Source organism: Bos javanicus, chromosome 2 (genome assembly GCF_032452875.1).
Source record: "Bos javanicus breed banteng chromosome 2, ARS-OSU_banteng_1.0, whole genome shotgun sequence".
NCBI lineage: Eukaryota > Metazoa > Chordata > Mammalia > Artiodactyla > Bovidae > Bos > Bos javanicus.
Genome location: NC_083869.1, coordinates 76,705,387 through 76,718,180, shown reverse-complemented (window position 1 = coordinate 76,718,180; position 12,794 = coordinate 76,705,387). Strand labels below are relative to the sequence as shown.

Sequence of the window (12,794 nt, the reverse complement as noted above, 5' to 3'; positions counted from 1 at the left end):
CTCAGTTGTGTCCGACTCTTTATGACCCCATGAATAACTCATGTCCATCAAGTCAGTGATGCCATCCAGCCATCTCATCCTCCGTCATCCCCTTCTCCTCCTGCCCCCAATCCCTCCCAGCATCAGAGTCTTTTCCAATGAGTCAACTCTTCACATGAGGTGGCCAAAGTATTGGAGTTTCAGCTTCATCATCAGTCCTTCCAAAGAACACCCAGGATTGATCTCCTTTAGGATGGACTGGTTGGATCTCCTTGCAGTCCAAGGGACTCTCAAGAGTCTTCTCCAACACCACAGTTCAAAAGCATCAATTCTTCGGCACTCAGCTTTCTTCACAGTCCAACTCTCACATCCATACATGACCACTGGAAAAACCATAGCCTTGACTAGACAGACCTTTGTTGCCAAAGTAATGTTTCTGCTTTTGAATATGCTATCTAGGTTGGTCATAACTTTCCTTCCAAGGAGTAAGTGTCTTTTAATTTCATGGCTGCAATCACCATCTGCAGCGATTTTGGAGCCCCAAAAATTAAGTCTGACACTGTTTCCCCATCTATTTCCCATGAAGTGATGGGACCAGATGCCATGATCTTCGTTTTCTGAATGTTGAGCTTTAAGCCAACTTTTTCACTCTCCACTTTCACTTTCATCAAGAGGCTCTTTAGTTCCTTTTCACTTTCTGCCATAAGGGTGGTGTCATCTGCATATCTGAGGTTACTGAGATTTCTCCTGGAAATCTTGATTCCAGCTTGTGCTTCTTCCAGCCCAGCGTTTCTCATGATGTACTCTGCATATAAGTTAAATAAGCAGGGTGACACTATACAGCCTTGATGTACTCCTTTTCCTATTTGGAACCAGTCTGTTGTTCCACGTCCAGTTCTAACTGTTGCTTCCTGACCTGCATACAGGTTTCTCAAGAGGCAGGTCAGGTAGTCTGGTATTCCCATCTCTTTCAGAATTTTCCACAGTTTATTGTGATCCACACAGTCAAAGGCTTTGGCATAGTCAACAAAGCAGAAATAAATGTTTTTCTGAACTCTCTTGCTTTTTTGATGATCCAGCAGATGTTGGCAATTTGATCTCTGGTTCCTCTGCCTTTTCTAAAACCAGCTTGAACATCTGGAAGTTCATGGTTCCTGTATTGCTGAAGCCTGGCTTGGAGAATTTTGAGCATTACTTTACTAGCGTGTGAGATGAGTGCAATTGTGCAGTAGTTTGAGCATTCTTTGGCATTGCCTTTCTTTGGGATTGGAATGAAAACTGACCTTTTCCAGTCCTGTGGCCACTGCTGAGTTTTTTAAATTTGCTGGCATATTGAGTGCGGCACTTTCACAGCATCATCTTTCAGGATTTGAAATAGTTCAACTGGAATTCCACCACCTCTACTAGCTTTGTTCATAGTGATGCTTTCTAAGGCCCACTTGACTTCACTTTTGTAGTATATTTATTAAATTTGAGAAGGTAGACAGGTGAGTGGATTGAGGGGTTGGTTGAAGAGAGGACATAGATACAACTTCAAAAGTCAACAATGCTCTTGGATAGGTAAATACCACATGTATAATAAGTAAAATATAGTTTAGAAAATAAGTTTGTCTACAAGCCAACAGGAGACAAATCCCCTAATTGAACTATTTCACCAGGTATATTATGGGATTCTGAGACCCCCTCCTGGTAGCCAAGGGAGGTAATATTCCCCTTGCTGTTTGGAAAAAGGGATAAAACAGTTGCTAAAACAACAGCAGTATCCTTAATATCTATGCAACTTCCAAGATAAACTTATTACAATTATCGTCAAGGGAACTGAATCTTACAAAACCTATGTAACTTGCCCAAGATCTCCCAGCTAATAAGCAGAAGACTTATTAGCAGAATTGAAGACCTAGTTTCATGATTCCAAAATGTAAGGTCGTTTGGGGTTGCTGCCACTGTACTATATCTTTGGATTAGAAAACAGGATCCTTCTTCTTGTAAATACATTTGAGGCAAACTAAGTGAATGTGACCTTTCAATGTGTGAGGAGAAAAATAAAAACTTCTCTGAATACAGGGTCCACATGTTTTGACACGGGTTATCTGTATTGACTGTTTAATGACTAAGTCTGAATGGAAATTCACTTGCAGCCACATTCAAATCATGTTTTGAATTTATGTAGTAGTTTTATTTCCCTTAGATACACCCATATTTCTTCTTTCATTAAAGTGTATGTCTTTGTAAAATCCACCCACCTTTAATTTTGACTTTATGTCCTTAGTGAAATACAATGACTAAGTTATTAGAAGATTTAGAAAGGTGGCTTTAGCACACAGACTTGCACTGACTAAAATGCACTGACTTGATTAATGTGATGATATTTTTATATTTTTTTAAGACCTGTGGCAAACTCTTATAAACCTATTTTAGCTGTATTACATTAGGGGAGACAAAAGTTCCTAAAGGGGACACATGGAGAGTCAGACACATTTCCAGACTGAATTAGAATTGATCAATCATTGGCTGGCAGGATATCAGAGTGAAAGAACCTGCACTGAGCTGTGTTTGACTCCTGCTTCTCCCATGCATTTGCTGGGCTTCCTTAAGCCAGTTGACTATACAAAATTTTGAAGACGTAGTAAACATGTATTTTACTTTTAAACATGTGCCTGCTGCTGCTGCTGCTGCTGCTACACTAACCCTATTACAAGATGGAATAACATTTGCCTCCCTTTGCACAATGACTAGCCTGAGTGACTGCCTTCTAATATTTACAAAGTTGCAAAATTAATACTGTTTGACTTGTAATACTAGCAAATAAAATGCAATATAGCTTTCACCTGATTTACTCTGCTTATTGGGATGTTGGTCCCTGAAAACTACCCATTGTATTATGAGAAAGCCACACCACAACAGAGAAAGAATGTATATTCAATTAAGGTCCCAGCCCAGAGCCAGCACCAATTGATGGAGTGAGCCCCAGTCCTAGAGCCAGGTAATGTGGAACAGAGCAGAGACACTACATGCTGCTGGACCCTGTCCCAGCTTCAGATTCATGGGCAAAATGAATGGAGAAAACATCCTCAAATGATGCCACCAACAAGAAATTAATTTCAAGACTATACAAATGACTCATAAAAGTCAATATTAAATAAACAAGCCAATTAAAAAAAAATAGGCCGAAGATCTAAATAGACATGTCTCCAAAGAAGACATACAGATGGCCAACAGGCATGTGAAAAAATGCTCAACATCAGTAATTATTTAAAATTGCAGATCAGAACTACCATGAGGTGTCACCTCACACCAATCAGGATGGCCATCATCAAAAAGTCAACAAATAATAAATGCTAGAGAGAGTGTGGGGAAAAAAGGAACCAGTCACTGTAGGGAACAGTTTGTAGATTCCTTAAAAACTAAAAATAGAGTTATCATATGATTCTGCAGGGGCTTCCCTGATAGCTCAGCTGGTAAAGAATTTGCCTGCAATGCAGGAGACCCAGGTTCGATTCCTAGGTTGGGAAGATCCCCTGGAGAAGGTATAGGCTGTCTACTCCAGTATTCATGGACTTCTCTGTTGGCTCAAATGATAAAGAATCCACCTGTGGGATTCTGGGTTTAATCCCTGGGTTGGGAAGATCCCCTGGAGGAGGGCATTACAATCAACTCAGTATTTCTGCCTGGAGAATCCCCATGCACAGAGGAGATCGGTGGGCTACAGTCCATGGGGTCACAAAGAGTTGAACACAACTTAACAACTAAGCAAAAATGATCCTATAATCCCACTCCCCGGGCATATGTCTGGAAATAACTATCATTCAAAAAAACACATGTACCTCAATGCTCATGGCATCATTATTTTATAATAGACAAGATATGGAAGCAATCTAAGTGTTATTTAACAGATAAATGGATAAAGAATATCTGGTATATATACAATGAAATACCAGTCAGCGATAAAAAAGAATGACATAATGCCATTTGTAGCAACATGGATAAACCTAGAGATTACCACACTAAGTGAGGTAAATCAGACAAAGAAAGACAAATATCATATGATATTGCTTATATGTGGAATCTGAAAAAAAAGCTACAAATGAATTTATTTACAAAACAGAAATAGACCCACAGACATAGAGAACAAATGTATGGTTACCAAATGGAAGCAGGGGAGGGATAAATTAGGAGTTTGGGATGAACAGATACATACTGCTATATATAAAATAGATAAACAACAAGGACTTACTGGCTAGCACATAGAACTACATTCAATATTTCATAATAACCTATATGGGACAAGATTCTGAAAAGAATGAATATCTGTATAACAGAATCATTTTGCTATACACCTAAAACTATCAGGATATTGTAATCAACAGTATTTCAATTTTTAACAATTACTATTGTTTAAACCACTAAGTTTTATGGTGGTTTGTTACATAACAGTTGATAACCAGAACACAAGATAAAACATTTATTTGGATACTTGTATTTTTATATGATTATCTTCCCTTCCTCTTTGAAATGTTTTTATGTTTTCTGGGTGTTATTTTGGAATTTAGATGGAAGTGAAAGCTAGAGAGACATGTATTTGAAATGGTATCCAACACTTAGTGGCTAGAAGACTGTGCATGACCCTCATAGTTTCTTAGAGCTTCCCCTTCTATCAATAAAACTGAAAATAATACCAACTTCATAAGACCATTGAGAGCATTAAATGATATAACGTTCAAAATACCTGGTGCACAGAAGGAGCTCAGTAGCCAAGAGTCAATATCATCACCACCAGTGGTGATATCAAAGAGTATGCAATACAGGGACCATGAGTTTCTTTATAGATTAGATTCTTGCTGTACATAAAGTAGAAATAGTTTTTTATTAAAGAAATTTCAAACACTGCCCTGGTATTTTGTCTTGCAGATGTTACGGTATAGTTTTGTGGTTTTGATTATATTGCTCCTCTGACAAAAGTTGTTTTTAATGGAATGGTTGACAGCCTGGTGTAATGAAAAGACCATGTGCTATGGGATCAGTTCTACCCCTGTATTTTGTGTGCAAATGTGCACAAGTGTCTTTGGTTTGTTTCTGTTATCCCTATTATAATCATGAGGGCAGAAATACTGGCTTTTTCACTGTTTAATTCCCACTGGCCAGAAAAGTATGTGGTGTATAATGGATAATCAATCAATAAAGATTACTTAAAAGAAAATACATTGTCATCATCTGTTAATGATCTTGTTTGGTACAGATATTGGGGACAAAGAGTTTTCAGTTTAGCAAACACCAGCGCACCTTCTAGTGCTATTTCTTTTATCTCAGTAATTTGATTTTTTGGCCTCATCATTCCTTACTTAGTTCTAAACCTAAATGTTAGCTTTGTACACACTGAAAGTTGAATATTGCAGATGGTCATGAGGGTTTCTATACACAAGTGCATTTACAGATCTATTTTGACATACAAAGATTATATAATGAGCATATATAGGGCTTCCTAGGTGACTAGGTGGTAAAGAACCCACCTGTCAAGTAGGAGACACAGGTTCAGTTCCTCGGTAGGGAAAATCTCTAGAGAAGGAAATGGCAACCCACTCCAGTATTCTTCCTGGGAAATCCCATGGACAGAGGAGCCTGGTGGGTTACATTCCATGGGGTCACAAAGAGTTGGACATGATTTAATGACTAAACAGCAGCAGCAAGTAGAGTATAAATAATGCATATTTTTAATACATATTATAGTGTGTATATCCTGGAGGAGGGCATGGCAACCCACTCCAGTATTCTTGCCTGGAGAATCCCTATGGACAGAGGAGCCTGGCAGGCTATAGTCCATGGGGTCACAAAGAGTCAATTGAGCAACTAAGCACAGCATATAGTGTGTATGTATGTATATAGTAATATATATATATGGTCTAAATTATATATTATGTGTTATATATATGGCTAGCTAGCTGTATGTTCACTAAAATATCATTAATTAAGGGGAATTTGAGAATTTAAAGTAGTGTAAGGAAAGTAGGATTTTATTACCTTCAAAGTCATGGGAACATTACTAGCCATAACAATTGACTTCAGGTGGAAACCCCTCATGACATGCCTGCATGAGTAAATGAATAAGAACCTATTTCTGGGAAAGAAGTAGGGGTTCTGAGGTGCTATCAGGCACCCCATCATTAGTTCTTCTGAGGAACTTAAACAATCCTCACCACAGACTTGTTTGCAAGACTGATTTGCTTGAGGTCAAGCTGTCCTATAGATATTAGATTTCAAAGTAATGGAGTCTGAATGTCCAATGATTTTATGTGTATCATGACTGACTTCTTATCTCTGCCTTAGTAAGCTCACAGCTTTATTGGGAAAGGTATTCCCAAACAGGATTTCAGTACACAGAGTGCTAAGTGCAAAAACACACATACCACCTAGATACTTAGACTGTGATGAGTGAATTCAAGGTGAGGATTCTAGACACCATGGAGATGATTAAAAGAAAAGGTGGGGGACAGATAGGACTCTCAGTCCCCATTGCCTGCAGGGGCCTGGCCACCCCAGGAGGTCTCCTTCCTATGCCCCTCTCAATCTTGTCCTCCTTCTAGGCTGACGGACTGTGGGTTATGGAACAAATTGGGTATGTGATTAAAGTGCTTTCTCAATAACTTTTTCTCCTATTCCCTGTGTGCATCCAGAACTGGATCCTTTTTCATTTCATATGCTTATCACATGATACCTTCAGATCTTGCCTAAGGCAAAATTCCTATGGAAGTGCTGACCTTGAGAAAACGCCTCAGCTCAGCCAGCACAGCCCTTGTCCCTGGGCACAAATGGCCACCTCCTAGCCCTGTGGCAGGGCACTGCTGAAAACTGGCTGACTGAGTAATGCTGTCTTGGAAACGTCTCTGTAGCACGGCGTCTCAGCCCTGCATCAAGCTCAGGGTAAGAAGTAGCAAGCAGATACAACTACAAAGATGTGTGGGAATAACACAGACACTTTTCCCATGGACCCCAGTGGTTTGGAATTCTTGTCCATTGCAGAGTTTCTAGTATAAACTTTCAGTTAAAGAGACAGATGACACATTTCACTGGCTGGCACTTATCAGCAGCTCTGGGGGACAATATCAGAGGAAACTGTCAGAAAATGACAGTGTCATGGTTCAGTCACTAACTAAATGAAAAAGACACAGTGCTGAACCAAGCCTGACCTTATCCTGCTTGTCTTTCTCCTCTTTCTGCTTCCATTGCCGCTAGAAGAACAGAACCAGAGCCAGAGGCAAGAGCGGACAAGAGACAGAGGAGACTTTGGTGACAATGTTTGGGATACACAGAGCCATATGGAGGGGTGTGTGGGCCCTAGAAGCTGCAGCATGTGAGCAAGGACACTGCCAACCTGTGAAGTTGCCCAGGAATTGCCCTCTTCAAGCCACCTTGACAATCCCACAGCCTTAATATACATGACTCTGGCAGCTGACTCGTCTCTCCATCTAATTTTCTTACAAAATAAGGAAAGTCATACAAACTTACGTATTCCCTGATGACCTGATACCCTTATAACTTTTGGTTCTTTGAGTTCTGCATGATTATCAGAGATCATATCCTCACTTTCTCCTTTAATTTTGATTGGTATCTAATTTATTTACAATGTTGTATTAGTTTCAGGTATGCAGCAAAGTTATCAGTTATGTATATCAACTCTTTTTCAGATTCTTTCCCATATAAGCCATTGCAGAGTACTACATAGGCCTGTGCTATACAGCAATCCTTATTAGTTATCTAGTCTTTGCTTTGCCCTGAGGCAGAGCAGGGTGCAGGTCTGTCCCTTGCCAACTGTGTGGCACTGATCAAGCATCCTACCCTCTCTGAGGTTCTGTTTCCTAAAATGCCAAGTAGGATAACAACCCTTCCTGAGTAGAACTGTTGTTTGGATTACAGATCATGCTTGAAGACATCTTCAAATATGAGAAACACTTAGTCACTGGCAGCCATTTAGAAAGTTACTTATTTTTCTCATCTTGGTGTCTTTCATTTCCTCCCTCTATTATCTATTGCGTATAGTCTGGAGGAGGATCTATAGCAAGAAGGCATCCTTCACATTCTTCTCTTATTGATCTGAGTCCACTGTAGCCAAAATGTACAATATGGTATTTCTTCTACTAATCCTGGCTGCCTATAGTTATCTCCTTCCAATAAGCTATGGGAATCAGACTACATATTTTTTAATTAACCAAAAATATTTAAAATTGTCTTGATCCTCTTCTGCACTTATCAGATTGCCAAAATTGAAGTAAAGTGTTAATACTTAGTGCTGGGAGATGGGCACCTGAGGTCTCACAGTGATGTTTGGAGTATAAATTGCTCTAACTGTGACCCACTGCAGATGTCAAGATGGCAAAAGTCTTCAAAATATGTACATACTTTGACTTGGTAACCGCACCTCAAGGAACTTATCCTAAAGACATTATATCTGTGTGCAAAAATCTTTTCGCAGCATGTATAATAATGAAAAAGAAGGAAAAATCTAAATGTCAAAACTAGATCTGTTCTGTCTGTCCATTGTGATACATCCATATAATGGAAGACTTATTAAAAAATTATGCTATAAAATCATATTTACTGATACAGAAAGATATTTGTATTCTGCGTGTGTAACACATACAGTAACTAAAACAGTTTCAGTGGGGGGGCCCTGACTTAAGTAGATAAGGGGAACCCTTCCTCAGCTCTTCTAGAGAGCAGATTAGGGAGGAGATGATGATCTCTAGTGCCTCCTCTGCTCTCCCTGTCTCTCACCAGGGGAAGGGATTTCCATAATGGTTAGAGAAATTAGGTAAATATCCCTGTAGGTGTGTGCCTGTTGTGGACTAAATGTGTGTGTCCCTCCAAAATCCAAATGTTGAAATCCTAACCCCCAATTTGATGGCATCATGAGGTGGGGACTTTAGAAGGTGATTAGGTCATACCCTCTCTCTAGAACGTGCTCAGAGAATTTATAACAGTTGAACTAGACAAAAAGCACATGCTATTCACAATAACCAAGATATGGAAGCAACCTAAATGTCCATTGACAAATGAATGGATAAAAAAGATATGGTTATATATATATATATATGATGGAATATTACTTAGCCTTTAAAAAGAATGAAATAATGCCATTGTAGCAACATGAATGGAACGTAGAGAGTATCATACTGAGTGAAATAAGTCAGAGAAAGACGAATACCATATGATATCACTAATATGTGGAATCTAAAATATGATACAAATGAACTTATTTACAAAATAGAAACAGACTCACAGACATAGAAAACAAACTTATGGTTATTGAAAGAGAGGGAGTAATAAATTTGGAGTTTGGGATTAAAAGATATGTACTACCATATACAAAATAGATAAACAACAAGGACCTATAGTACAAAGGTCTTAGCTATGTACAGTTTAACACAGGGAACTGTACTCAATATTTTAATAACCTGCAAGGGGAAATATATATATATATATATATATACACTTTGATTTAAAAAGAGAAGCATATACAAGACAATGATAAAGTCAAGCTGATATCACAGGATGTATATACTAAAGGAACCCCAAAACATAATTTAAAAAGACACATCTATACCAATGTTCATAGTAGCACTGTTTACAACAGCCAAGGCATGGAAGCAACCTAAATGTCTATTGACAGATGAGTGGATAAAGAAGATATGGTACATATGCATGATGGAATATTACACAGCCATGATAAGGAACAAATTGGGTCATTTGTAGTGATAAGTCTGTCATACAGAGTGAAGTAAATCAGAAAAAGAAAAATAAATATGGATGGTATGGGGGGTGTGGGAGGAAAGTCCCAGAGAGAAGGGCGATACACACACACACACACACACACACACACACACACATATCATACCATATGATATCACTAATATGTGGAATCTAAAATATGATACAAATGAACTTATTTACAAAATAGAAACAGACTCACAGACATAGAAAACAAACTTATGGTTATTGAAAGAGAGGGAGTAATAAATTTGGAGTTTGGGATTAAAAGATATGTACTACCATATACAAAATAGATAAACAACAAGGCTGATTCATTTTGTTTTATAGCAAAAACTAACACAACATTGCAAAGCAATTATACTCCAATTAAAAATAAATGAATAAATGAAATTCCATAGTCAGAATGAACATAATTCCATTTTCCCTAAAGTTCCACCAAACCAATTGTTAGGAAACTAGAAGCAACACAATGAGAAGAGGGTAGCATGGTTTTCTAGACACAGCCTCTGCAAAGAGTGCTGAGAGTGACATGCAGGTTTGACAGCCAGGAGACAGGGAATCTGAACACATACAAACATTGACTCTCTGAGGACACTGGTAAAAAGGAACACCCAGCAGGGCCTCTGATCTAATCGACCCTGCGGGCATGGCTGAGTCCATGAAGACTAAAATAACTGATTTTCACAATGATGATCCCAAGTAATCAAGAAAAGGTTACATTTCACGTTCAGAATTCTCTGCTTAAGAAGGCAAGGGAGCATGTAATCCATTTGAGAAACATTTTCATTTCAAATAGTTAAAAATTCTTTAAAAACAGTTTGGGTGCTTAAAGGGGTAACTGACAGTTACCTAGAAAATTCACTTATGTAGAACAACTTCTTCCCTAAAGACTCTAGATCAGTGAGGCGGTGGGTAGCTGTATTTAGTTAGGTTTCTAGCACTTCTTCTTCTTTGACATTTCATTGTCTAATTTCCTGAAGCCTTTCAAAATTCCTCACTTTCAAGGAACATAAATTCCTTAAGGCTAAAGATTCTGACACCCTTTCTTGGATATTCCACATCCCTGTTATACTTGGGCTTTTTTTTTCCCCTGTACACAAATGATGAACTGACATTCACAAAAATAACAGACCCCAAAGGCATGCATCAACTTTGACCAAGCCCTCTTGACATTTTGCAAACCCTTTTGAATTATGGTAAGCAATCCTAGAATCGTCTTTTGCAACCCTTTATCAACCATTTGATCTAGAAAATACAGAAGAACAATCAATATATAAATAAAGTTAACATAATTTTTTAAAAAAAACCTTTATTTTTTAAAGTCATTTCTCCTTGTTTAGGAAAACATCTTAGGAATTCCTGCAGAAATCAGCAACTTTTAGAAGATGTCTGCTCTCTTCTACTAATCCTGGATTTCAGCTGCAGTATTTACAGCCTCCAACCAACTCTGCTTGCTTCAGGCTGGCCTTCACAATCCAAACTGACTCTGGCCAGTCTATCCTGTTACTGTTTGTCCTGAGTTCAGTTGTTTTTGCATACCGACAGACTCCCTTGATTTGTCTCAATTCTAGAGTCAAGGGGAGATTCTGTCAACAACCAGGGACCTCTGTTCAGTCCCGAATGGTAGGTTTTCCCTCCATTTCCAGGGCTTGTCCCTATACTTGTGCTCCTAAGTGTACCATTAAATCCCCTGGATTGTCTGGTTGTTGAATATAGTGTGCAGTGTTAAATACATTGCATCCTTAGAGCTATTTTCCTTTCTATCTTCATTTCAAAAATCTGAACATAAAGCTAGCATGTACTTGAACTCTTGGTGAAAATTAAATGTTAATAAAGTAGTATACCCTTTAAAAAAAAAAAAAGAGTCATCTCAATTCAGGCCTGCACTTTTCAGATAACATGAGTACTGTAAACACACAGGATGTGCCAGCCTGCCCACTGAGCTCATTGCCTAATACTGCCCCATTATGCATCCTTTCCCCAAATATAACTCACTGCAGTTTGGTGAATGAGCTGAAATCCTTGATGCTTTCTAATCTGCCAGAAAAACCATTTCCTCCTTCACACTTTCTATATCTAGTTCAAGAGTCATTGCTCTCAAGAAAATTTCCATTCTCACCAGTATTGCAAAATGGGTGTTGTTACTGTCCCTTTTTTGATTTGAGGAGAAACACTTGAGAGGCTACAGAACCCCCTTGAGGTCACGGCCTGGGCACCAGAGAAAGAACTAGCCCATCAAGTGTCTCTCCTGGTGGCATTTTTCTCATGTATAGGGAACCATGTAGGTGCAGCCCCCTGGTTGGCAAACCTTTCTCTCCTTGATATTCCAGGGTTGGGGGCCCATGTGTCACACCGTAGTCCCCCAGTATGGCACATGCAAAGGGGCCCAGGAGGGGTGTTTCTTACCTGGCGTGTTGAGCAGGCGAGACCTCTTGCAGTGGTAGGCTACCTCCTGCTCACAGTGCTCGGAGCTATCGATCACTGCTTCCAGCTGCTCCAGGCTGCCTCCATAGTCCAAGGTCATGGAGTAGGGCTTCTCAGGGTTGGCACCTTGCACATGGGTCAATTCTGTGTTGTTGTGCTGCATCAACGTCCAGATCTTGTCCTCTGCCCAGAAAACACAACCCAAGCAAGGTGAAAAGATGATCATGCTTAAAGGCCTCCAAAAAGCTGGAAAAATGAAACAGGATTGTGTGAGCAGTGTGATGTTTGGTGGCTGCAGGTACATCAGTTAATTGCCACTTGAGTGCTCTACTCATAAGAATTTAACCCGAGAATTTTTTCTCCTAGAGTTCCACCCAGAGGTAGTGTGGGGGTTAATTATCTTAAGAGCTAAATTTGTGAAGCCCTTACTCCACAAGTTCTATGCTTAATGTCCATTATCTCATTGAAAATGGACATGATTTATGAAAAGTCATAAAACAAAAATAGAAACAGACAACAGAACAGGAATAAAAGGAAATGAATTCATCAGTTGTGGGAAGGACAATTTGGAACGGGAAGAACTTAGAAATGAGATATTTTGTGATCAGAAGTAGAATGTAACTAAATAT

General features: G+C 39.0%; 1 protein-coding gene across 1 annotated transcript in view; it reads right to left on the bottom strand.

Moving 5' to 3' along the window:
• Positions 1 to 12,794, bottom strand: part of CNTNAP5 (contactin associated protein family member 5) — a 1,042,386-nt gene that overhangs the window by 297,649 nt on the left and 731,943 nt on the right. The window contains exon 13 of the mRNA XM_061440248.1: positions 12,148 to 12,348. Within this exon, the coding sequence (XP_061296232.1) occupies positions 12,148 to 12,348 (201 nt within the window). The remainder of the gene's footprint in view (positions 1 to 12,147; positions 12,349 to 12,794) is intronic.